Source organism: Nyctibius grandis, chromosome 15 (assembly GCF_013368605.1).
Source record: "Nyctibius grandis isolate bNycGra1 chromosome 15, bNycGra1.pri, whole genome shotgun sequence".
NCBI classification, from domain to species: Eukaryota; Metazoa; Chordata; class Aves; order Nyctibiiformes; family Nyctibiidae; genus Nyctibius; species Nyctibius grandis.
The window spans coordinates 2,434,226-2,460,188 of NC_090672.1; the positions used below are offsets into that span (position 1 = coordinate 2,434,226).

General features: G+C 53.1%; 1 protein-coding gene across 1 annotated transcript; it reads right to left on the reverse strand.

Annotated features, from left to right (window-relative positions):
* Window positions 1-357: 357 nt before the first annotated feature.
* On the reverse strand, window positions 358-25,954 carry PIK3R5 (phosphoinositide-3-kinase regulatory subunit 5). The gene is made up of 18 exons (XM_068413332.1): window positions 25,858-25,954; window positions 17,062-17,162; window positions 15,530-15,598; window positions 14,624-14,762; window positions 12,043-12,112; window positions 10,406-10,580; window positions 9,706-9,859; window positions 9,155-9,238; window positions 7,224-7,968; window positions 6,974-7,124; window positions 6,661-6,786; window positions 6,284-6,409; window positions 5,380-5,473; window positions 4,059-4,135; window positions 3,440-3,533; window positions 1,884-1,966; window positions 1,553-1,662; window positions 358-499 (listed from the first exon to the last, which is right to left on the reverse strand). The coding sequence occupies exons 1-18, from the start codon at window positions 25,952-25,954 to the stop codon at window positions 358-360; spliced, it is 2,637 nt and encodes an 878-aa protein (XP_068269433.1).
* Window positions 25,955-25,963: the final 9 nt, after the last annotated feature.

Below are 25,963 nucleotides of genomic sequence, written 5' to 3' on the forward strand. Positions count from 1 at the left end.
GTCACTGTCAAATACAGCCACAGCACAATTTGCTGGCAGGAAAATACCACTGTCCTTGCCTTGACCTCTCAATCCAGATCTTGGCAAGTCTGCTGAACCAGGTGGAGATCTCAAGGAAACCAAATTCCTCCCATTGCTGAGGAACCCTGAGAGGTACCAGAGCATAACACCAATGTTCCCATTTCCCAAGGATGGCCTAAGACCAGACCAGGAGCCACCACGCTAATGTTTCAGGCTGCAGTATGTCTTGGACAAGAACAGATGGGTCTCCAGCCCAAAAGAGGACAGTCAGCTTCCTTTTCCTGAGGCTGTTTGGGTGTTGGATGTGAGTCTGGCCTGAGATGACACAGGGTTCTTCTATGGCAGTGCTCCACTGAAGGTGGCAATGGGTAAACACAGGAGAGAATGAAACTCAGAGGGGTCCTGGGGAGGCAAAGAGGACCTTCTCAGTGCAAAGAGATCATTGTCCCTGGGTTTGTAGCACACAGAGATCTCACACCTGCAGGGGAACAAAAAGAAACCAGAATATACGTAAGTAAGGTGTGTGGCTGAGAATCACGGCCCTCAGGTGCAGCAGAAATGTCTGCAAACAAACAGGAATCAGGGCAGTCTTTAATACGACTGGAGTTTGAGTGCTGAGAGTTCAGGTCTTTAAGCTGGCTCAGATTTGGACCTAGAGCAGACAGCCATAAAGAGTAATTTCTGAAACTCATTAGGGAAAATGAGCCTTTTTGCATCCCCCAAGTTTTGAGGAGAAGGAAGTAGCTCCTTTTCCATTTCATGCATTGAGCTCCCCCCCTAGCCCCTTGAGCTGCACAACAAACAGTTGAGTAAAACACTTCTCTTCAGGGTTATTTAAGAAATAAGATCCAAAATCTTTTTCCATTTGAGGCAGCATAACCTTGCAGAGTTCTGCTCTCTCTGAGGGAGAAATTAAAATGCTTGCACATCTTTAAGACCCGTGGATCAACTGGTTTGATCTCTTTGTGCTCATGGAACTATGTTGTCTACAGTGAGTTTTCAATTCCATCACCTGGGGAGCCAGCTTGATGCCCTGGGGACACGACTGGTGGATGAACAGTCAAATAAACAATTCTTGCTCTACCCCAGTCTCTCCCATGAAGATCATGGGTTCCTTCTGCAATGGGTGTGCCAAAGGGGATGGAGAACCCAAATGAGGTTTAGAAGGTGAAGGCTCTGCTCATATGCCCAGTTCTCAAACACTGCAAACCTTTCCTCTGGTCTTACTGAAAGGGCTGTCTTTACAGAGTTTAAGAGTTGACTGGGGACCACCCTTCAGACTGTGGCAGTCATGAAGGTAAATTACTGCTGGGATCTGAGCAGGATCATCCATCCCACCTGAACTCAGCTGCACTACAGAGCTCGGAGCTAAGTCACCCAGCTTGGGCATCTGGCATAGATCTACAATGGTGCTCAGGACCTTGTCCCCCCCATTGGTCACCCACACTTCATGGACAAGTTCTTGCACACTGGATGCACCATCCCAGGAACACTGACTGCATTGGGCAGCTGGCCATGTTGCAGTTCCTACCTGGTTACACTCTGCAGGATCTTCTGCTCATCCTGGTCCAGGCACACAGCGAAGGAGGACTGGAGACCGATAATCTGGACCTTGTCTACTTTTATCTGGGACACACTGATCTGCTGATAGAAAAAGAATCTGAGTGAGGGAGCTGCCAGGCTTAGGGCATTACCCCTGTGCAGGGAAGGGGAGCAGGGGAGCTGGGTGCCACTAAGGCAGGCCTGGTGGCCAACATCAAATGGATCCCCCAAGGAGCTATTGTCTCCTGCCCTGCTTCCCTCCCAGCTGAGTCAGGCTGCCATCCCCCTACCAAACGTAAAAGCACCATGATTTGAGTTACCTGATTGAAACTTTTTTTGGATTTGGAGTTTTGCCTTTTGACCACCTCCGTCATGGTCAGGTTGAGACACTCTGTCTTTGAGGCTGTAACAAAAGAAAACTGTTATCACTTGGGGCTTCTGGGCCACTGGTGGGAACCCCAGTGGTCCCTCCACCCCTCAAAGCATCCCAGAGACAGTGGTTCTCAGCAGGACCCCACTGTCAAGGGAAATACAATACAGATCTAGCTTTCCTTCCCCAATGCTAACCTACACAGAGAGAAAGCAATCAGAGAGACAGAGGTAAACTTCAGAGTAATCTCCAACTGCTTTCCAAACACAGCAGCACAGGGTATTTCACTATCTTAGGACCTAAACAGGAGAAAATCCGTTGCCCCATCGTCATGAGGAAATTCTCTCTCTCCCAGCATGGCCTTTCCTGCAGTCCACCTGGAGATGCTTTCTCACGTCTGGAATTACAGTGACATCCTGTGGTCAAACTGCTGAATGTGAAAACCAACGGAGACAATCAAGGGGACAGCTTTTCTCTTGGAAGGAAGAGATTCATGAAGGAGAAGCTTCTCCTCAATGTGGAACTGAGGACACCCCCTAAAGCAAACCCACAGTGTTGGCAGCATGAGCCAAGCTCCTGAACTAGCACAGAAACACCCAAAATGTACAGAGGAGGTGGGAAATTAATTCCTGTTGGGTTTTTTCCAGGGTTGGCTGCATGGCTTCATGGATGGGGTAGCAACAGGAGGGACAGGAGAGATAGAGGTTTAGGTTGAGCTCCGTGGGGCACATAGGAGCTGTCTGCTATTTGGCAGATCACCCATTTACCCCAACTACTCTGCTCACAAACCACGTATCTGCCAGACACAAAGCACACGAGGAAAGAGGAACTAAACAAACCCTCAGTTTACTCAGAACTGGGTGTCTGATTGCCAGAACAGCAGTTCTTAAGCAAGAACGAACAGGTATTGCTTCTAAATATGCCACTGACTAAAAGCCTTGCTGCTTTTTAAAGGCTCAAAGCCTTATTGATAGCCCATTGGAAACCTGATTAGAAAAAAAAAGTTATGAAGCAAAACCCATGTGGCAGCCAGCTCTCTCTGAGGTGCAGGAAGGAAACCAGGCTGAAGCATCAGCTTAGCAAGAGCCTGATGAACGCTTCTGTGGATGGAAGGACCAGCACCCTCTCCCTTGGTCCTGCTTCATTTAACAATAATTTTACCTGTCTCTCCTTCTCCTTACTAAACAAGTGTTGCTCTGGAAAGCACCACTCTCCAGTGACCATCCTGCTGTTTGCACCGTCCCAGTCTGTCCCTAACGGACATCCCATTTCCCTGGCTGGAAGCTTTAGGACAACAGGAATTCAAGTGCCTTTTGTCCCTGACATGGTGCTAAGGACAGCCAAGGACTACAATATGCCCCAGGAACACGAGGCACCTTCCACGTATCTTCTCCCGCATTCACACATCCCTGCTTTGCTCCAGCTAGAAGATCCACACTGCCCTCTTGCTCCACCAGTCCCTCCCATTGCTCCCAACACAAAGCCACAAAGACCACCTCTACCCACCTAGTTCTTCATACTTCTTGCAGGCTTTGCTAAGGTTGATGGATGTGCAGACCTTCTCAACATCGTTCCAGTGACTTCTTCCACTGATGGCTGTCTGCAGAGACCAACCAAAGCCCATGAGATGCCATGCTGCAGGCTGATGTTACCCTGCCTCCCACCCCTAACCATCTGGCTGGACTAGCTCAGATCTGGATTCACCTGGAGCTGCACAAAGTTTGAGTAGGCATTACAATTAATTTAACTTTGGATTTACAAAAATTGCCTGGGCTTCACACTAAATAACTGCAGAGACACCAACAAAATAGGAGGACTGCTGTGACCAGTCCAGGACTGGAAGCAAAGTCCACCAGTGTAAAGTGGCACCCAGTACACGTCCAGTCTATGGAAACTGGCTGCACATTCCCTATTTTACTGGGCTGGAACAGGAGTGGAATGACACCCCCAATTAGCCAGTAGCAGACAATTAGCTTGACTTTGGCTCATCCAGGCTGGGATTCAGGCTCCTCCAGCACACTGTCAGCATCTGCCTCTCTCAGCCCCCAGTGGAGAGGGACATGTTTGCCCAGCACTGAAGTGGTTTTCTACCCTGTTTATCTTTCTGCAAGTCCCATGGGCTCACCTTGCTGTAGGCGATCTGTAGTGTTAGTGGGATTGCTTCTCTGTCTCCATCTATGCCCAGCCTTTTGCTGCCTGGACCTGCACAAAACAAGGAGCAAATGTCACACGGTGGCCTTTCATCCCCATTCTTCAGTGGGCTACTGATACGGCAGCACGCTCAGTACCTACAGAAAGGGAAAAAAGAACCGTTTGCTGAACACAGCTGTGGAACAAAAAAGGCAAAAAGAAAAGGTGGCTTAAAAGCTGCCAGAAAGCAATTAATCCAGTGCAGAAATTTCAGCACAAAGCACAACAAGCAGCTCTGCAAAACTGAGAGTGGTGCTGGCTAAGCCGGTGCAGAGGGGTCAGCGCTCCAGGGAAAACACAAAGCAATAAAAGGCCTCATTGCTAACCCGGCTCCTGTTTTTCCGGGCATATTTGTGCCCACATTAAATTAGCCTTGAAATACTGTGCCCGACACTTAGTAACTTTTTTTTCCTGGCTAATTTTTTGCAGACGTTAAGTGGTGTGCTGCCAGACAACCCAAGGGGAAAAAAAAAAAATCAAAAGGATGGGTGGTTTCATGAGCTATTGGGAAGAGGTCTTGGCCAAGCCTGTATTTTGGGGGAGCGGGGTGGTGACACTTCATATGGAGGATATTTTATGAGCCGTGTTTAGAAAGAAAAGGCGAGATCACAGAAAAGCAATTGGTTAAAAAAAATTAAGCAACGTGTTTAAATGCAGTATTGTTGGCCGGCCATGAGATGTCTCTGCGAGCCGCACCAGACAGCACGTTGTCCTTGGTGCCCAGGAGAGCTGGAGACCACGCTGCAGGCAGATGCTCTGTCACTGCTTCTTGTCTACTAACTTTAGAAATTCCTAGTGTAAAAGCTCATGGATCTCGCTTGCAGGAAGGCTACAAGCATATGCACGAACCTTGCTTTGCCCGGTAAACTGAGGAAAATGGAAGGAGGGTTTTTATAAATGACACTCCTGGACAAAGCACAAACAACAGAAAGCAGCAAAAATAAAAGATGAAGAGTTGCACTTGGCCAGGTGCTGATCAGAGGAAGGAAACGGGTTTGAAGCTGTTTTATTGCAAATACATTTCAGAGTTAACAGCAGAAAAAACAACAAGGTATTGCTACAGCTTCGCTCTTGAAGAGGAACGTGAGAACCATAACTTCCAAATTTGTGAAAAAGATGTCTGGATCTTTGCTCAGCCTGGGCTCAGACACCTCTTGCAGCTCACATGCCCTCCAGCCCCTCTTTCCAGTTATCTCCCAGCCCAGCGGTTCGCAGACCTCAACCCCGAGGCGGCGGGTGCAGAAGCAGCTACAGACCTGACGCCTTGATGGCCCGCGTGGCCGCCGAGTGGCCCAGCTCGAGGGAGTGGATGAAGACTTCGGTCATCTTTTCTCCCCCAATGAAGGTGAGCTGCCAAGGGGAGAAGAGAGGAGATGTGGTGGTGAGGAGACCCAACCTGCACCAGGCAACGTTCACCCCTCTCACTCCTTCCTTCAGGAAACAGGTCAGTTTGGGAAAATCCTTTCACGTTTTCAAAATACACCTTTCAACAACTGCCTTGGGTGACACTTGCCTTTAGCTGTACTTCCAACTGTTTTAACAGACCACCAGCAAGTAAAACAACCCAAAAACCTAATTTTCACTTAAAGAAAACTCCCCAGCCCACTGGAAAGAAAATCCACGATGAGCCTAACAGCAGGGTCTGGGGATTGTTTTGAGCGACACAGATCCCATGAACAGCAGCAACTCTGCTCGCCACAGCTCCACTGCAGCCGGTCCCATGCCACCCCACCAAAGCAGACGTTGGAGCAGTGCACTCAACCTTCCCCACCACGTCTGCCCTGTGCACACAGCAGGGTGTGGAAAATAGGCTTCATGGAGGGGCTTGATTTGGAAAGCAGAGCACTGGAGGGACTTCCAGTGATGTGAATAACCGTCAGCACTGACAGGAGCTGCTTTGTGTCATGGGGAAAGGTGTTTGGATGGAAACCTGCTCATGTGACTTAAGGATTGTCTGGGCAGGACTTGCATGCTCTCAATCCCTGAGCCAGGAGCATCAGCCAAAGCACCATGGGCACCCAGGGAGTAAAACTCTGCCTCACCAGCACATGGTGGCTGTGCCATACCCCCATCCGACTCACAGGCAGGTCCTGAGTTGGTGGCACAGGCAGAAGACCTCCCTTTCCTCTCACCAAGACAAGGCTGAGCCCCTTTGCCTACCTCTGTCTGGTAGAGCTGCAGCAGGACAGGGCGCGTGGCAAAGCGGCAGTAGTAGAGGATCATGTCGGCCAGGATGGGCAGCTGCTCCTGGGAGTCCTCCTGGGTCTCAGCCTCTGGCTTGGCAGACTGCGGTGAGAGAGTAAGTCACAAGCCTGATGGGGTACGTGGTACCCACAGCCCGGTGCCAAGAACTGCCCATCCCACCCTGCCGGGGATGGAAACTCCCCTCCTGACCACCCATCTCCAGCCCATGTCCATGTAGCAGAGCCTGCTGTACAGGATCGTGGTGGCCCAGTGCTAAGCAGAAGCTCTCCCCTCAGCTGCCCTGTACCTCAGGGAAGGGGGATGCCAAGCCCTACCAGGTGGCATGCACATACCTGACACAGGACGTCCATGGGCAGGTTCATCAGCCCAAGAACATTGCGCTCGTACCATGGGTCCAACATGCCAATGTAGTGGGAGATGTCGTTGGTGCTGCTCTCCCTTCCAGACGAGGTGGGATCCTGAAACCAGACACATGGGGATCATGCTGGGGAACCTCCCAGACTCCTCACCCCACACTTGGGGCTGGTGGAAGAGACACCAGCGCTGCCCTCAGCCTGTCCTGCTGGCCTCCTCACACACCATTCTCAGGGCCAAGTAGAGCACCGGTAGCACCGCAAGCCCCGCAGCGAGCAGGACACCTACCACCTGTGCTGAGGCCCGGAGCTGCAGGTCCCCCAGGGATGGGGAGGGATGCATCAGCAGGGTCGACGGAGCCAAGCAGCTCCTCTTCACGGGGACGTAGAAAAACTGCAGCTTGAAGTACCTTGTCAGTGAGGGGCATGTGCTCTCCTTGAGCCTAGGAGAAGGTAGGAGAGGGCTGGGTGAGCCAAGCCCTCTGGCGTGTCCCAGAAGGGCCAGGTACCTGAAGCCAGGTCCCCTGCACTGCCCAGCTCACCTGAGGTTGCTGTAGGCTCTGGCCACTTTCCCTGAGATGCGGTCAGAGCCGAAGACCACAACGCGCAGTGTGGACACCTTGGCATCCTCGTCGTAGCTGAGGAAGGGCCGTCGGTGGAGGCTGAGGTGCCGCGGGGCGAGCGGGGCCGGCAGCCGCTGGCTCAGGACGTGCTGCGGCAGTGAGTGAGCGCGCCGGGAGCGCGCCGGGATGCGGTGCTTGGCCTGCGGGGTGCACAGGCTCTCGGCCCGGCGCAGGGGCAGCGAGAGCGAGCCCGTGTCCGGGCAGTCCCTCCTCAAGACCAGCTGGCTTTTGCTCTTGAACAGTTTGTAGATCTTGTTGGTCAGCGTGTGTCTGTATTTGTGGTGGGTCTTCTCCACCTTCAGCTCCGGCCTCCCCACCACGTCCAGGGAGCTCTCGTCACTGTCCTCTGCGTATCCACTGTCCATGCAGTCCTTCAGGCTGGAGACAAACGACTTCAGGGATTTTCTGGAGACCACCGTCAGCTCTGAGATGGAGTCCTTGGAGGTGGTGAAGAGGGACACTCGTGAAGGCTTAGATCCCTCCTCCGACAGCGCCGAATACACAGAGTCTTTCGAAATGGCACAGATGGGGGAAAGCAGTGAGTCTCGCTCCGGGGAACAGCCATCGGTTTCCACCTCCTCTTCCTCTTCATCCTCCTCCTCGTTCTCTGAGGCCATGGGCTCAACAACGCTGCACTCTTTGCTGAGGACATCATTGAGGATATCTGAAAGGCAACCGGAGGGAGATCACGTCTGGCACGGGCTCCAACATAACCACTGTTAATGTGACGACCCCAGACAACACTACTACAGCATGGCCAACGCTCTCTTTGATCCGGCACAGTTTCAAACAAGGAACTGAAAACCTCCTACTGAACATTTTTAGATTTCCATAAGGCACTCAGATGCAATGCAAAACAAAATGTGTTTCTCTCCTTGAGGTCACATTCTGTTTGGGTTCTCGAAAGGCGAACACCAGTTGGGGTTTTGCTTCCTTCCTACACAGATTTCACAACGCGCTTGCATCCGATCCGGGTTTAACCAGAGGGCAGGAGGAAAGCAAGGTATTTGGCTAATCAAACCCCAAATCGCCCCGCTGTGGGTGGCCTCCCAGCAAGGCTGAACTCACTGCAAAGCCCAAGTCAGAGCTCTGGTCCAGCTTGCTGGGGCCAGCAGGCAACGAGCACGAAACCTTCACAGGAACAGAAAAGGTCTTCCAGGAATAGGGAAGCCAGGGAGACCAGCTCAGCAGAAGGGGAAACCACTGCTTCCCCTGTAAAACTGCTGCGGCCAGGCCGAGAGCACGGCAAAGGCACCCGCTCCTCGGCCATCCCTGCTGCGGGCGGGGGAAGAGCAGTAACGTCTGAGGGGTCTCAACCCCACAAAGCCCTGACATCTCAGTGTGGTCAGGCTTTTCTAGCAACAATTCTTTCCAGGGCATGAGCAAAGTTTACTCCTTGCAGAGGAGCTTTCTACCAAACAAGGTCTCTGTCCTACCAATATCCCCATGGACTCGGGTGCGATGAACCTCTTCCAGCTTAATGCAAAGCACAGTTTTGCCCAGGAGATTAAGCCCTGCATGATTTGTCTCTGGCAACAAGTTTTGGGGCCACCAGCGTCTTGTGCCCACTGCTCAGATGAGGGCTTTGCTTGGGATCACAGCACACGTCATGCCCGAGCTGATGCCCACATCCTGTCCCATCTAGGGGACATTGGCATTCACAGTGTTACCTCTCCCTCCCACACCAACAATTTGTTACCGGCTCTTTCAGGCTCTGGCCACAGTTTGTATCACGCACCCAGCTGCACGTGGCAGCCCCAGCCAAGCTGAAACGCTGCTCAGCTGCCCCTGCGACAGGGAGCAGAGGGCTGTGGTCTCACTAGGAGGGATGGGGGACACTCTCTTCTTACCAAAGTTATCCTGATCCCAGCTGTAAGTGTAGCAGCGAGCGGCGGGGATGGGGATGGTGTGGAGCTTGTGGGGCTGAGCTTCACCTGGGAAGAGAGGAGGGAGCGGAGTTAGTTTGCAGGGACCCCAGTACCGCTTCTGACAGCTCTCCTGGCCGGTGGGAGATGCCACCCACACCATGCACGTGTTTTGGGCAGCCCAGGTCATGCAGGACATGGATGATACTGTCATTATCCCCGTGAAGTCACATGAAATTGGGATGAGGGGACATTTCACACCTCTAAGAGCCAGCAGACACCGCTGCTACCACCGGTTTCTGATTTAACATTTCCATCTTGCCCTCAAAGGCTGGAGATTTTTTTTTGTTGCTGTTTTAACGAAAGATGAGAAATCATTTCTGGCTCATTGCGTGGTTACGAAATAGGTCCTGGGTTGGTGGCTTTTTTGTTGTAGTTGTTGCACTAGGTTGAAACTTTGCGCAAAACTGCTCATCGCCACGGCAGGGGCTGAGCTGGCAGAAAACCCTGGAAAGAGGGGCCGGGGGGTTTCTCACCCGCGATGGCAGGAAAGGACGCGGCCCCAGCGATGTCCCGCAGCACAGACTGCAGCCGCTCCCGGGCCAGGACAGGGTCACTGCTGGCAGCTGCAATCTCCTGCGCGTCGGCAGCGCTGGCGTAGATCTCCGAGAGCTCTTCCAGCGTCTTGGACTGGGGGGAACACAGCCAAGGTGAGAGATCAAGGCGGGGGTCCCTCCACAGAGGCAACACACAGGTCTTTGGGGAATGTCAAGACCTACACCACTGGGCAAATCTCTCTCCCTCCTCTACCTCCTACCCCCTTCGAGTCCCCCCAAAACTTTTGCAAAGAAAAAAAATGTGTTTGAACACAACTAAGGGGTTTTCTTGACAAGTTTTTGCCCCCTCCCAAAACCAAAGCGAAGTGTTTCTCTAGGCAAACAAACACTTTTGCTGCATTTCAAACCCAGGGGCTCTTCCTCTCTCCAGTTAGGGATGGGGAAAAAAGGGTAAAAGGTGAGTTACCCGCCCGCCACACTTCACAAAACAGAAGCGTAGACCTCAGGTCTAACCTGAGAAGGGAAAGGGACATATTTTTCCTACAAGAAGTGTTATCAAAACTTTTTTCTTTTGTCAATCAAATAGTCTTTTGGTCAGGAAATCCACCAGCCAACTGCATGAAGCTGCTCCCAACGGCATCACCGAAGCATCACTGAAGTCGCAGCTCTCTGAGCCTACCTTGAGGAGGTGGTGCAGGCTGTCTAGGTCGCAGCGGGTGCCGAAGTTGGCCTGGTAGAGGTGCTCGAGGAGCAGGACGAGCGTGGCGTGGTGTGGGGGCTCGCTGGCGCTCAACTTCTCGGCGATGGAGAGGAACTCGCTCTGCACCTCGGAGCGGTTGAGCAGCAGCACCGTCCTGGGGACAAGGGGATGGTGGTTAGGCATCCAGGACAGCCAGCCTTGGACGCTGGTGGCACATGAAACTCTTGGACAAGTTCACACTAGATGGCAGTGTCCTGTCACGTCAGTCACAGCCGGAGGGTCTCGGGGCTGTGCAGGGGTGCCAGACCCACGCTGCCATGCCAGCCGTGGGCAGGGGCAGGTAAGGGATGAGCATCCTCCATCCTGCCCCTTGGCACCACCTCTCCTGCCACATCTGCAAAATCACCAGCCCAATAATTGTTAAATCAGCCCCAGAGAGGGGCCCAGCAGTCAGTTGTCCAAACTGGACGTCCAGCACATGCAATGAAGGTGGGGGAATAAAAAAAATGAGAGTGGCCCCCAAAACATTTTCCTTCTGCAAGGTGCGGGTCAGAGCATCACTTCTGGGCTTTAAGAAAAGCCACAACCTTCAGCTGCATTTTTGCCCTGGACCACAATATGAATATCCACAGGCTTTGAATTCCCAGACCTGCAGCCCAGAGAGCATCTGCTTCTGTTCATGGATGAGAGCAGTCCACCTCACCGAGCAAAAATGGCTCTGAATTAAGGATGTCTGAGGTTCTAGAAAGCTCAGGCAATGGGCACAAGCTTTCAGTAAGCCCAAGGTTCAGCTTGGGTACAGCTTTGTGCCATCTTTCAGGGCTTTTTATGCAAATACAGCCATCCTGCTGTATGTCATCCGTGGTTGCACTTGCACCAGTATAAGCGTGTAGAGCAGGGGAGCTGTACTGGGAAAGCAACACAGCGGCACCAGCGCAGCTGGGTGGGACACAGGTGCAGATCCAGAGCTGCACGGCATGAGCGGACAAGCCAAAAGAGGACACCCCTCCTGTGCAGAGCAGAGGCGGCTGTGCACGAAGGACTGTCCCTGGGGCTGGGGCTGGCACTGCAGCCAGGAAGGGCACACACCAGCCGGGCTCATTTTCCTATTTACAAATGAGGTGCCCTGGCAGGAGGAAAGGTTCAGCCCTCGAATAAAGTGCAAAGTCTGACTGCGCTGAGAGCTGCAAGGCTTTCATTAATTGTTGCACTGAGACGGGCTCACTTCTGTCCCCCCTCAGGCTGCTGGCTCCCAAACACGCAGATCAAAGCATCTCTTGGCTGTTCTCCAGCCTGTGCCGAGATCAGCAGCTCCCTGCGGAGGAGACACTGCCTTTCCCGGCTGTTTTCACCCGGATCTGCAGCCCTGCAGTAAGCAGGGCTGGGGAATAACCGACACGGGGAACCCACAGACTCTGACCCATGGCTGTGGAAATACCACAGCCACTTTCCTCATCCCTTCCCACAGCTCAGCCCAGCTACCCAGCTCTTCTCCCTGGCACCCACTGCTACACCTTTGAGATGCTGCTTGCTGCAGACCCACTGCTGCTCAGGCAGAGTGAGAGGGTGGGGATGCTACAGAGAGAGATGCCAGCAGCACCCATGGCCACACTTACACGGTGGAGCTCTGGTAGTTCTTCACGGGCAGCCCCTGCTCCGTCCTCACCAGCCTCTGGAAGGAGATCCCTGGGGGAGAGAGCAGACGACAGGAGATGTGACACCACAGCAGACCACTGTGCTTCAGGAGCATGACTTTGTCTCCTAATGTGGTCCTGACCTGGCTGAGCTGCAGCCTGGAACGGGCATGGCAGCATCAAAAGTCCTTATGGGGACAAGGCACCACGCAAGGGGACCAGCCCAGGAGCAAGGGAGCCTTGGGATGGAAAGGGTGAAAGCCCAAGGAAATGGGAAGGCAACCAGAGGATGGGAAGGGACAGCTGTTCCATCCCCAGTCCCTTCTGCCCCACTGCGGATGTGGGATTCATTTTGAATTGCACGGGTGATATTTAACAGCTTCTGCCACTTGCTTTAGTCCCCCCAGGCCCTAGATCTCGCCTGTGGACAGCAGGTCACTGCCACCTTCCCTCCCACAGAGATGGAGCCGAGCCTGGCCCCAGCAGAAGCAAGGTTGGTGTGAGCAGCCCACATCCCTGGATGCCTCCCTGGGACCACCCCTGGGATGCCATCGGGAACCCCAACCAGGCAATGTCTGATGGACCTGGACTGGGTGGCAACAGCAAAGCCCGTGTCACTCCCAAAAGGCAGAAGGACTGAGGTACATCTTGGAAAAGATCCTACGGTGTCAACAAGACCCAGCACCCTTATTACTGCAGGCAGCCACATGCCAATCCCAGCCACTGCTCAGCAGCCAAGAAGCAGCACCCACGGGGGGCCCAGCACCCATGGGCAGCTCACGTTGATCCACACAGGCCCCCCAATTACAGCAGCGTTCACCCCTCTTGCAGAGACATCAGTCCCAGTTTGCAGATAAAAGCTATTGCGTTCTTGGCAAATACTGGCAGCAGCTTGTTCTCAGTTAATATTTACCCTCATCTCAATAAAAGCCTTTTGCTTCAGCCTCGCGGCAGGTCACGGAGGCCATGCGACAAGTGCATAAGGTCCTGGCCAGCTTTCCATCAGAGGACACGTCTTTGCTGTTCTTGGCTCCAGCTGAGGTGAGAGGCCACGGCGAGGGGCAGCACCGGGCTCCCCAGCCCCGGCAGGCCAACACCTCCCACATGGCATCTTTTGGCAGGGGTGGGGGACTCTCATATGCTTGTAGGAGGGGAAAAGCTTTTGGACCAAAGTCCCCAGCTCAGGCAGCCCCAGGCACTGGTGACAACCCCCCCCAGCACTGGGGCTTTCCCAGTGGTCTGTAAAACATGTCTCCGACCAGTGTCACAGCAATAAATGACCACGTAGGAGCTGGGGAAGTCCACAGCTGCAGCAGCATGGGATGAGCATCCCCATGTCTGTGCTGGCCCTGCAGCTCCAAGCTGGAGGCTGGACGCAGAACAACAGCCCAGCCAGACCTCGCCTGGTGGCCATGGCCATTTATGCTGGTAGAGCCTTGAGTTGGGGTTACATCAGCCAGTCCAGTGCCAACACTGCAGAGGGTTTTGGGTTTTGTTAATTTTTTCTGTTCCTTTGAAAGCATCTTTCATCCCATCTGCACCTACAAGCTCCCATCTCCACAGGACATTGCTGCAGTGATGGAGACCCTGCATTTCACATCCCCATCAGGGCTCTACAAAGCAGCTGCCTGGTCTGAGGATGGGAGGAAGCATCCCCAGCCTCAGCCACAGCCCACGTACCCATCTGAGGCCTCCCAAGCCCCGCTCAGAGCCGGTCTCACTGCCACGGCCCTGTGCAGGATTAAACAAGGGCTGAAATCTTCTCCGTGTGATAACAGCTCTCCATAAGGCACCAAAAGACAGGAGATTAGGAGAAAGGGCCTTTTAGAAATAATTGGAAGAGCTGCTCCACTGGGAACAACAGGACATCTACGAGGAGCCCTTAATTAAGAGGAGTGCTGCTGCTGCTGATAGATGTGCCCAAAGCCGTATCACAAGGTAGTGTCTCGGCTGTAAAGAAAGAGCCGGGGAGTCCCTCAGCCCTATGGAAATCTCCACGCAAGGGCAGGCTCGGAGGCTCCAGCCACCTTGATGCTGATGAATGGATCCACTGTTATCACCCAAGTTACACCACTGAGCATCTCAAACCAAGCATCTCAAACTAAGCCCAGGGCTGGGCGGAAGCAGCACATGCTTTGCCATGGAAAAGACCCACCAGACTGAACGGCAGCCAGGAAATAGTTATACATTTTTCTAATTCACACTGGTCCAGAGCTGAGAGTCCCTGGGATGCTTCTACCACCTTGCACACAAGGCAGCCACCAAAAACACAACCCTGCCCTGCTCCTCCAGAGGAATCTGGTCTCACCCTGTGCTGGGCCATCAGGGAAAATTATCCAGAGGATGGAGGGTGGAGGTCCTCGCCTCATGGAAAAGCTGAGGTTTGGGATGCACAAGGTAAATGTGGACACCACACTCAAGGGATTCAGGAAGCAAGCAGGGTACGAGACAGCAACACCAGGAGAGCGTCAGGAAGAAACCCGGGGCGGTGGCGGCAGCGGGTGTTTTTGGGAAGCAGCTCCAGCAGCACACGAACACCCCGTGGCGGGGTGGGAGCGCTTACCGGGGGCCTTCAGCTCGTCGCTGATGAAGGTGAGGAGCTCGCGGAAGATGTCACAGTAGGGCACAGGCCAGGTCAGGAAGCTGTGGTACACGCTGGCGGCCTTCAGGAGCAGGTCAGAGCCCGGTGGGAAGTGGGGAGCCTGTGGGAGACAGGGAGAGCCAGTTAGGAAGGGAGCAAGGACACGGGCCTCAAGCACTGCGTAAAAACTCAAGGGTTTAGTCTGGAAGTGAGAGGAGGAGAAGCGGATCAGAGCAGAGGTTCACCCTGTTACACCCCGTCCTCTCCCAGGGAAGGGTCACAGGATCCCCACTGGGCACAGCTCCGAGAAAGCCTCATCCGCCCTGCACCTTCCCAACCTCCCGCCTGTGGCTCATGTGCCAAAGCCTACATATAAACATCTTTTTAACAACCACAGATCCACACAGATGAATCGCATTACAGCCTGTGCTTCTGCAAGATCTGGCAGCAATGATTTCCTTGGGATAATGATGCATTGTGCTAATAATAATAATAAAAAAAATATTTCCTGTGAAGGCTCCGCTCCTTCTTTTCATTAGTGCTGCCTATACATTTTGCATGATTATAAAGGGTAATGAAAAAAGTTTGCCTTCTCTGCACAGAGATACTGTCCGTCTCCCTTTCTGATTAGCCCATCTTTAAATAAAAGATTAAAAACACTAAAGCTCATTTTTTTCGTCTCTCAGCTTGTGCATGGTTGCCTGGTCTTGATCCCTGTAGATTCATACAGGAGCTTTTTTTGAGATGAACTGATCAAAGCAGACCGTGATGTTTCAGACAAAAGCCACCTCGATTTCAGTGACTATTCTGCGTGGCTCCGCGGGGCCCCAGACCCTGTGCCTCCCCGGGGGCTGGGATCAAGCTACCTGCAGCAGCCTCAGGACTTACATACAGGACGGCATAGTAGAAAAGCAGAGCCAGGGGTGTTACGAGGTCGTAGTCGCACTTCTCCTGCACCTGTAGGAAACAGCCCGAGGGCAGAAGGATGAGCTGGGCTGCTCACCATGAGCGTTACCCGAAAGCATCCTTGGAGGTGCCGGGAGACTCCCGACAGTGCAGCCGTGCGCCCAACCTGCACCATCACATCACCATCACCAGCAGATTCCCTTGTCTCCATGGGAAAATAACCCCTAAAGCCCCAGTAAACCCCACTGATGGGCCAGGCAGAGCAGCACAGACAGCCGCTCTGCCTTTACCCTCAAGAAGCCGGATTTGGCCAAGCTCCCAGCCCTCCGATGCTCCTGATCCTTGCACAGTTGCATGAAATTCTATGAAAGTGGCTCAAAGAAGGCAGTTTGGAGAGGCAAGCGGGCAGCCCAGTCCCTGCAAGCAGCTTGCAAAGCTTGGCAGCACGGTGCAAACCATGCATTTTTGCCCCAGCCTTTGCCAGTGAACAGCCAGCAGAATTATTTCACCGAGGGACATAGTGATGGCTCAAGGATACACTTGCAGACACTGTTTCCCCTTGTTCATGAGCACAGCACAAAGTGCAATAAACCCTTACGTAAACCCTAATGCTATCAGCAACTAGATCAATTCCAGCCATTAAAAAAAATATATAAATGGATTAAACCAAATAGTGCTAATCTTAGCTGGTTTTGGCTCTACGACCTGGCAGCTAAACAGCCTTTTTTTCCCCAAAAACTGAAAGGCAGCATTTACCCCATCGCATGACTCCCAGCGCTGAGGCTTTTGGAAACACATCCCTGTTTCCTGCCACATCAAGGGATTCCTCCAGGGTCTTCCCAGCCACAGCCCGAGTCAACCCTGCTCGACTGACGATGCCTCTGGCACCTGATGGGACTGCGGCAGCCGATACAATAGGCCCCGCTGCTGTTTTGCCTCCCCACTGTGCCTGACCTGACTGTCGCCTGCCGGGCTGCGACGTGGTGCAAACCCTGCCCACGGGTCCCCAGTGTCCCGGCTCCGCTCCTGGCTCTGCAGGAAGCCCGGCAGAGCTGCAGCAAAGTTTCCATCAAAGAACAACAGGAAACCTTCAATTTGCTCTGATTTGGACTAGCAGCTCCCAGCTTACGCCGGGGGAAGGTCTGGGGAAGGCCGGCTCCATCCGCACAGCCCACTGACCCGGGCTGCCCCTGCACGGCGCCGAGCAGCGCTTGGGGAAATCAAAACCCTTCCCCACGGAACCGCAGCGCTGCCCCAAGAGCAGGTATTGGAGCTGGGTTTTTCTCTTGCAGCTCTCGTGTGCTGAAAGCCGGCGGGACACACACAGAGCTGCTCCCACCAGTGTTTCAGAGCTGCTGACCCAGCATCACCCGACCCCGAGCTCCGGTGCTCCAGTAATACCTCACCACAAAACAAATTCACCCGCCAAGCTCTGCAAAACTCCACTTCGGGCAAGTCCCAGAGCTGACACCATCCCAAAGCCCACAGCCCTCCCCGGCAGCCCCCTCACTCACCTCTTTGGTCTTGCTGAGGATCTTCTCCACAAGGATGAGGTAGTTGCTGGCGTCCCGGCTGACCAGCTCCTGCAGGCTCCAGCAGTTCAGGCACAGCCCAGCTGCAGGGGAGACAGAGCCGCCGTCACCCACAGCCCCCTTCGAGAAGGTCACAGGAGGGACAGACAACGGGAAGGGGTCAGGGCGAAGGTGTTCGCCACCTGCGTCAGACCACGGCGGAGGGAATAACTTCACGCCCTCATTCTGGACAGATCTCATCTCGCCAAACGGTGCTTATCTCAGCAGCATCGTCTCGTACCCGAGCGCCTTCGTGCTCTCGTTCACGCAGCCCAACGCGCTCAGCTGGGTTGGACGTCTCCCCCCCACAGAGGCTGGATAGCTGTCATGCCTGCACTGCCACCGCCTGCTGCAGAGGCCAGAGGGATGTGCATGGGGGGATGCCCACCTTCATTCTGCCCGAGCACAGAAAACCCACTAGTACGACCCCCAGCCCTGCCACCCCCAGGCTCAAATGCCCCAGGTGCACTATCCCAACCATAAACTCCCTCAAATGCTGCAAAATTCAGCTCCCCACCAGGGACACACCCAACACCCTCCAGCTGCATCGCACCCACAGGGAGATGCTGCAGCCCTGACCAGCTTCCCCATCACATCAGCATCGCAGCATCGTTGTTAAACCTGCCCAGCATTTATTCCATCTCTTAGCACCTTCAAATTTTCATTAAATGTATTAAAACCCCATCAGGAGATTACCCAGATACTGAGAGAGGCGAACTACCCTGCAAAGGGATGGAGGGTCCTTCACGCCAGTTGATTGAAACCCCCCGGCCTCCATCCCCCGACAACTGCCTCTCGCTGCTGGGACCCAACCGGTGACAATGGCCCAAGGTGTTTCCCGAGGCTGTGGCTTTTCTTGGCGGCCAGGGCCACCTCCCAGATGGTCTTAGAGGAAATGATCTGCGCGAAGGCTGCCGGGCGCCTCCATTCATCCCGACCCCGCATCCCAGGGGAGCGGCAGTGCTCTCCGGCTCTGGATCTGCAGACCAAGAAGGGAGTAGCACCTCCTCCTCCTCTTCTTCCTCCCAGGCACCACACACAGCCCCATGGAGAGAAGTTGTGGGGAAATTTCAAGCAAACAGCCTAACAAATATCTGAGAAGGGTCCATGTTTGCATCTCCCCCATCCCATTTTGCTGCGGAACTTTTCACCGGGAGCGGACGCAGTGCAGACATTACCCACAGCTCGGTCGCCGCCCATGGCACCATTCAGGGGGTGCCGGCACAGGGGCTCTTCCAAGCTCTATCCAAAAGCAAAACAAAGAGAAACAGAGCATCTCTCGCTGCAGGGAAGTGGGGGTAATGATCAGAGAGGAAAAATAAATATAAATCCAGCCGCCCTTCACTCACGTGGTCTATTAAGTGGCACAGAAACATAACAAACACCAACCCATGTGTCTTGGCTGTTGCGTTGGAGCTAACAAGGAAGAAACAATGCCGTGAGCTGGCAAGGGGACAGTGGCATTCATCACAAATCTACAGGTCACGCTGTCCCTCCCTCAAACATTATTCCCAGCTGCAGAGACTACAAATTCATCAAACATACAGACACGTAAATGCCATAAAAATACCTTTACACACCTTCTAGGTGTTAAACAAGATGAATTTAAACCAGAGGAGTGCTCTGCCGTGGCCCAGCTGGGATGCCGATGTCAAGTCAAGCAAAACTAGTGCTCAGATTGCAAAAACAGCGTTCACTTGTCCCCCCACAGACAAACATTCGCTCACGAGGACACACTATTTCTGTGGCTCTACATCTAACTTTTAGCTGAACAAAACAGAGCAGGAGCCTTCCCCCACGGGAAAGCCCCCCCACTGCCATGCAACTTTTCACTTTCCATGAATCAACATTTTCCAGCGGAGGAAGATCCTGCTGGAAAGTTTCCAAGGAGCTCAGATGTACTCGCTGTTAATTACAGGTGCAATTTTTAATTTGCCTCCGGTGCTCCCAGTATCATGCTGGGTTCGCTGACACCCAGAGCGCAACCTTTGATTGTGATATCTCGTCAGGGAGGGCACGGCCACAGCGACCCGGTAATTCGGCGATGCTCCTTTGAGCCACTTTCACAAGCCAGCGTAACGGCACAAAGCCATGGCTCTGCCTAGGAGGACTGCGGCAGATTGCTCAAATAAATCAATATTGTCCCAGAGCGTGGCATCCTCCAGGGAAAGCCCCAGCACCTGTGAGACAGTCACGAAAGCAACAGGCCCAGCAGAAGTGGTCAGAGCTTTGCTGAACTTGGCAAGACGTGGTTGGGCTCATGTGGTGCCTTGAAACAACCCATCCTGCTTCGGCCGGGGGAATTATTTCACCCAAGAGAGCTTGGCCCCGCTGTGGCTGCCCAGGGCGAAGCCTGGCCGTGCAGAGCAGGATCAGCGAGAGCAGCGTGGCTGAGCATCGCCAGACAAGGAGAACGCCGCTTCCTGCGCGAGCGTAACCACAAATACAAATAGCCCAGCGAGATGCAGGCTCTTTCCTTCCTCTCACTTCTAGCGAGGGAGGAGGAAATTGCGGCGGCGGCAGCTCGCTGCGTTACTCGGCGCTGAATGGGGCAGAGGGAGAGGCGCTGGGCTGCCTCCCCGGGAAGGAGCTGGGGCAAACCCACTGTGGACAGGCTGTGGGGACAGACAGGTAGCAGGGACAAGGGCAGGGCTCAAGGGAAGCATCTTACAAATATAATTCAGACCTGAGGTGACCCATTTTGGGGTCTTCTGTGAGCTGAAGCACAAGGATGCAGACAGGTATATTTGAATAACATCGCTACAAGTAGAATTTCTGTTTAACTCACAGTCATGGCAAGGCACTGGGATTACCTTGGGATTAAGCCAAACGGTGCTGGGAGGCAGCAGGCTGCCAGAGACCGAGCTCCTAAATTTGGCAAAGCAGCATTAATCAAAGACACACCAAAACAGCTGCGTCCTTGCTAAAAATAGTCTCAAGCACAAAATGCAGCTCAGAAATCCTGGAGACAATAAACAAAGACCACGTGGCAAAGTGAAGTGTCCAGCACCACCAGGCATCAGCCAGGACGAGGGGATCCAGACCTGGGTGAGAATTCCCTTCCCTCCGCACACAGTCCAGGTCACAAGCATCCACTTTTCAATACTGGGAGCAGAGTTAGTCCCTGCAGCCATGTTCCCTGTATCCAGACTAAAAAGTTTATTTGGGTGCTGAGGGTGATGCTCTTAATGTGCACAGGTCAGGAACAAAAGCCCCGGGTGACATTAAAAGCAGAAAGGAGCCACCCACCTGCAAGCACCCTCTCCGTCCCTCTGCAGATGTCCTGCGTCTGCTTGGGACACAGCTGGGTGCTGCGGTAGCACTCGGGGACATTTATGAACTGCAGAGCAGCACTTGGTTTATTCCCAGGCCATGGAGAGGCTGCAGCCAGGTGAGAAACCAAGTCCAGAAAGTTTTATTTGCAGACGCTCCTCTGTCTCAGCACACACAAGCAGATGGTCTGCTGCTGGTTTGGTGTGATGGCAAACCTCACCACCATGTCGAGCCAGGCCACAGATCACAGGCACAACTTGGGAGCAGTGTTTTACACCAGGTCAGAGCAGCTCAGAGCACGAAGGCCAACCTGGGTTTGTTCCACTGTGCCAGGTACGCTTAAAACTGGCAGCACCAGACTATGCCAAGCACCCTCCCCGTTCCAGGGCAGGCGAGGGTAGGATGCGCATCGAGGACATGCAGAAAGCTTGAACCAGGCTTTCTCCTGCACTTTGCATTTGCTCTTTAATTCCCAAAAAAACATTTCTTACTATGAGACGCAAGCGAGGCCCCAGATCCGCGTGGAGCACGCAGCTCGGGGATGCCCTGGGATGTCCCCCAAGGTGGGCAGAGGGATGCTCCCTGCCATCACCGCAAGCAGGAGCTGTGCTCTCCATTACTGCCTCTCTGTCGAGTTGTACAAACGCTGGGTTGGTGGGGAAACACTTCACCTCACTCACCTAAGCCCATAACAAGGCAAGGTTTGAAGAGCTCAGGCAGGTGCCTCTCAGCTGAGGGAAGCAGTAAGTAAAATCACACACATAAACTGCTCAACGCCTTAAATGAGAGCGTTAAAGGTCCACACTGGAGCTGCGGGTTGAGCTTCGGCTCAAGATCAGCCTTTAAAGATGCACCTTGTGCAAGCAGCACAAACCAGGACTTCACCTTCCAGCCCCTAAATCCTATTAAATTGTCACAAGAGGCATCAGAGACCTCCCAGCCAGAGCAGTGGGAAGATCCATGGGTAAAAAACTGCTTACATCCACCCTGCCCTCATGCTCATCCATCCGGTTTTGCTCCAGTAAAACACCAATCCAGCGCTATTTATTTTTTCTTCATACATGGAGAATGAGTCAGATTTATCTGTCAGAAACACAGGCAGCCCAGAGCACATCGTGTCCTCAGCCGTGGGACGCTGGGGCTGCGACACGCAGAGCTGCAAGCAGAAGCAGGACTAAGGTGTGCTTATCCCAGCATCCTACACAGCACACTTAGACAGAGTCCAACATACAGAATCACAGACTGGTTGGAAGGGACCTCTGGAGATCATCCAGTCCAACCCCTGCCAAAGCAGGGTCGCCCAGAGCACGTTGCACAGGGTCGTGTCCAGGCGGGTTTGAATATCTCCAGAGAAGGAGCCTCCCACCCTCCCTGGGCAGCCTGTGCCAGGGCTCTGGCACCCTCAAAGTAAAGAAGTTCCTCCTCATTTTCAGATGAAACTTCCCATGTTTCAGTTGTGCCCGTTGCCCCTTGTCCTGGCACTGGGCACCACTGAGAAGAGTTTGGTCCCCTCCTCTTGACACCCACCCCTAAGGTATTTGTGAGCATTGATAAGATCCCCCCTCAGTCTGCTCTTCTCCAGCTGAACAGCCCCAGCTAACACGACACAGACTCAGAGAAAAATCTCCCTTTGGGAGAGCGAAACCCACAGCAAAGCCTCCGAGCAGGGACCCAGCACTGGGCAGAGGCTGCACCAAGACCCCCGCACCGGGAGGGAGCTCGGGCGCAGCGCACGCTCTCGCTTTGATTGCTATCGGTGTTGACGAGGATGCCGGCAGCGTGCCGGGAGCCGGGCGGCAGCGGCCCCGTGGGCGGCCTCGGAAGGATGAGGCTTCGCGATTTCTTTTCTGAGAAGTGCACCGAGACGCCCTCCTCCCGGAGCGGCTCCTTCCTGACCTCAGCGGTTGACATTTCCCCCCCGCCGCTCTTCATAGGGGGCAACTGTCAAGTCGGAAAAAAGAGAAATAAAGCAAAACCACTGCATGCCCAAGCTGCCTTCGCCCACGGCGCTCGGGCTGGGCATCGGTTCCCGGTGCCGTCAGAAGTGATAAGGTTGGAGGGGTGAAAAGCAGATGTCTCAATTTCCTCCCTCCCCCAGAGCTGCTCCCACCATTTCCACTACGCCCTCACCAGAACAAGGTGGTTTTCTCCACGGGACTGCCCAGAGGAAGGGCCAACCCGCAGCAGTTCGTAAGCAGGGGGGTTGGAGGTGCCCGGAGCACAGCGGACAGCAAAAGCCCCGCAGTCACAGCATCCCACACCGCACAGGAGTCCAGCCTGCAGCTCCCATGTCCAAGGAGCTGCTCAGAGCCCCCTGAGCAGGGCACAGCGGCACCTCCCAGGGCTGGAGCCACCCCAAGCGCTTCCACCCAGCCTGGGCAGTGATCTCTGCATGAAAACCCACTGCAAGCCTGGGGAAATCAGTTCAAAGGTTAAAACTTGCAAGGTCTAGAAACCAGCTCACCTTAATTCTGCACTTAGAGCTGGAATTTCAGACATTGCATTTTGCTACTTGGTGACTAAGCTGGAGGGTCCCCACACCAGACTGTTCATTCCCCATGAGGGTTTTTAGATGACTGCAACTGAGCAGGATCTTAAGCTTCTCTTCGTTAAGAGCTGAGCAGACCAAACTCCCTGGGCACCACATAAGACATATCATTGAATGCTCCTCTCCTTCTCCAGCTCACCAGTGGCCTTCATCCATCCTCCCTCACCAGCATCCTTCATCCTCTCTGGCTCACGTGCAGCCCCATGGCAGAGACACAGCAGCTCCTTCCCTTCCCTGGGACCTTTTGGGCACTGGGCTGCCCTACAGCCCCTCCAGCAGCTCTCCATCCACCACGATCCTCCAGCCCTTCTCACACCTCTGACTCCCCAGGACAGCAAACCCAGTCCCACCAGCAGCCAGAACCAAGCCCAGCACTCTTCCTTCACCAAACGCTCCCCATTTCACTGCTCACCAGCAAGGAATAAAATATTTTTATTCCTTTAGCATGCTCTGATTTGACCATCATCTCTCCAGCAACATGGAGGAAGGCAAAAAGGTTGTGCTGTGAAAAGGGTCTCCACGAGGAAAAGCTCATCTTTTCTAGCACTTTTCTAACAGGGTTTTTGTGAGTCAGAGACAATTAATTTGTATTTGGTTCCTCCAATAAACACTGCAGTTCAGGAAAGAGTTTTTATTCAGACCCCAGAGCCGACCACGTGCTCATCCAGGGTATAAATCCATGATGGCCAAAGCACTCACACTTCTCCTCTTTGCTGACTTCACAGACCTCAGCTATTCAGTCACTTACGTGGGGGAAAAACAACGCATCGGAAGTGATTACTCACCCACTCTGGAACAACCTCCTGTAAAATTATCATGTAAAAATAAAGCATTAAATAATTGAAAAACGGACTAAATTCTAGCAAGGTCCCAGCCCAAAAAGCTGTAACGTGGCGAGTGTTATTTTGGTGTACGGAAATGGTAAAAAGGAGGGGAAAGCAAATAAATTGGGAAATAGAAGTGATATAAGAAGTTAAAAACAAGAAAGGAGAAGGCTACTGTACAGTTAAGAACAAGATGGAGGGATTCCTTGACTATATGAGGAACAGAGCCCTGCCATAAATAACAGCCTGGCTCTGACACAGGACAGCAAAAATGAAAGTGTTGCTTGTAACATGGGGAAGGCAGAAGAACGTGAAAATATTTCTGGTCTGTTTTTGAAAAGAAATAGGATACACTGCGAAGGGGTGTAGATAGATCTGCGCATTATGCTCTGTTTTCCCTAAATCGTATATGTTACTGCAGTAACAAAATACTTCCTACCCCGACTGCAAGGGGGTAGGATGTGAAACAGCAGCTCTTCAAAGCAAACGTTAAAAGTCAGCGGGGCTGGACAGCCCACATGGAAGAACACTAAAGGCATTAGCCAAGGAGCGTTGCCCCGGGGCCTGTCCAGGGGCGGTATCTTGGGGTCAGGGCACAGCAGAGCTATTAACATCACATCCACCGACCACCGCGGAAATGGGGTTCGCCGGTCACGCTGAAGATTTTTGGCAACAGCACAAATGCTTTTGATGAAAGGGAACTTTTTCTGATGTGTAAAACGCCTGAGATTCTCCCAGGAATGCCAGGTCATTCTGCCAAAGACCACAAAACCCACATGAAGAGGACTGAAATCCAGCAGGCGGAGAGACGGGGGGAAATCTTTAGAAATGAGGAATGACTGGGCAGCACAGCTGCTTCCAACAGAGCCCACCGCCACCCGACCCCTGCCCCGTACAGTCTTGTCTTTGCTAACGAGCCAGAAAAATTATGAAGTCATTTTTTAAAGGCTACCCTAACGCAAACACCAGCTCTGAGGGGCTGGGATTAGAGAAGGGCAGAGTTTGTGAGTGACACAAGAATTGATTAATTATAATTACAGGAAGAGGTGAGTTATGCAGCGCACAAAGAATTGCTTGGCAAGATGGACTCCTTTGGACACGCACTGTCACGGTGCCAAACGCGAGGTTGTGCTTCCAGAAACCAGGAATGTAGGTCACAACTCAGGGTCTGTTTCCCAGAACATGGGGAGACCAAAAGGATCCAGGAGTCCTGGTCATCGCTGTGTGAACCAAGACCCAGGGTGATGCTACAGCTCGGGGAGCTGGCATCACTCCGGGAGGCGTGAGGAAATGGGCACAGAGAGAGGGATTACTCCCATATTTGGCAGAGGGTAGGATACTGTTTGCGTCTCTTTCTTGACTTATAGGTAAATTGAAAAGCAGAGGGGGTTGAAAAAAGAAATGCACAGACAAAAGGAAATCTGGATTTGACAGGTCCCCAAATTCATTTCATTTCTTTCATCCGCAAGAGGATTTGGGAATGGTTTCACTGCAGCCTACAAGTGTGAGCATGAGGGAGAGAGGTCAAAATCACATTCAAAAATTACTGCTTCTCATTGCTGCTCTGGCCTCACCACTGCCATCCCAAATCCCTTTGCAGCCCTCTGAATATGGGTCACATCTTTATGGCCACCATGGTATCTGATGTAGATTTAAATAAAGACGATAACAATATCTCCACACTTGCTTCTGACAATGCATCAGAGATTACACCCATAGATTTTGAGGACTATATGCATGAAAGCAAGGCAAGGCTGGCTGATTACACAAAGGAGTCTTTCCTCGTGGTGAACGAAGACTCCTCCTCTCTCCAGCTCATGCATGGACAACTGGCAAGACACACGGCTTCTCTGCTGAGCTTTAGCTATTTAAGACCTAACGTAACTTGTTCAGTGTCTTGGTACATCTTCCTACTGCAACAAGAGGCTCAAGAAGATGGACTGGCTTGGATCTCAGCTCTAACTTTGAACATTGGAAGGGAGAAATGGCCTCCAAGCCTGCAGTAGCACCAGCAGCTCTCTCTTACCCAGGTGCCTAAGTAGGTCAGCGGATCATGCAGAGACAGAACAAGCTCGTGGTTAACAGGTCACCTACCAGCCCATCTGCTGGAGACAGCATCTCTGCTAAGCCCATGTAGACATCTTTCCAGTGCATGGTAGATCCTGTCCTCTGTGCACGTGGTGTGCTGCATTTTAATTCA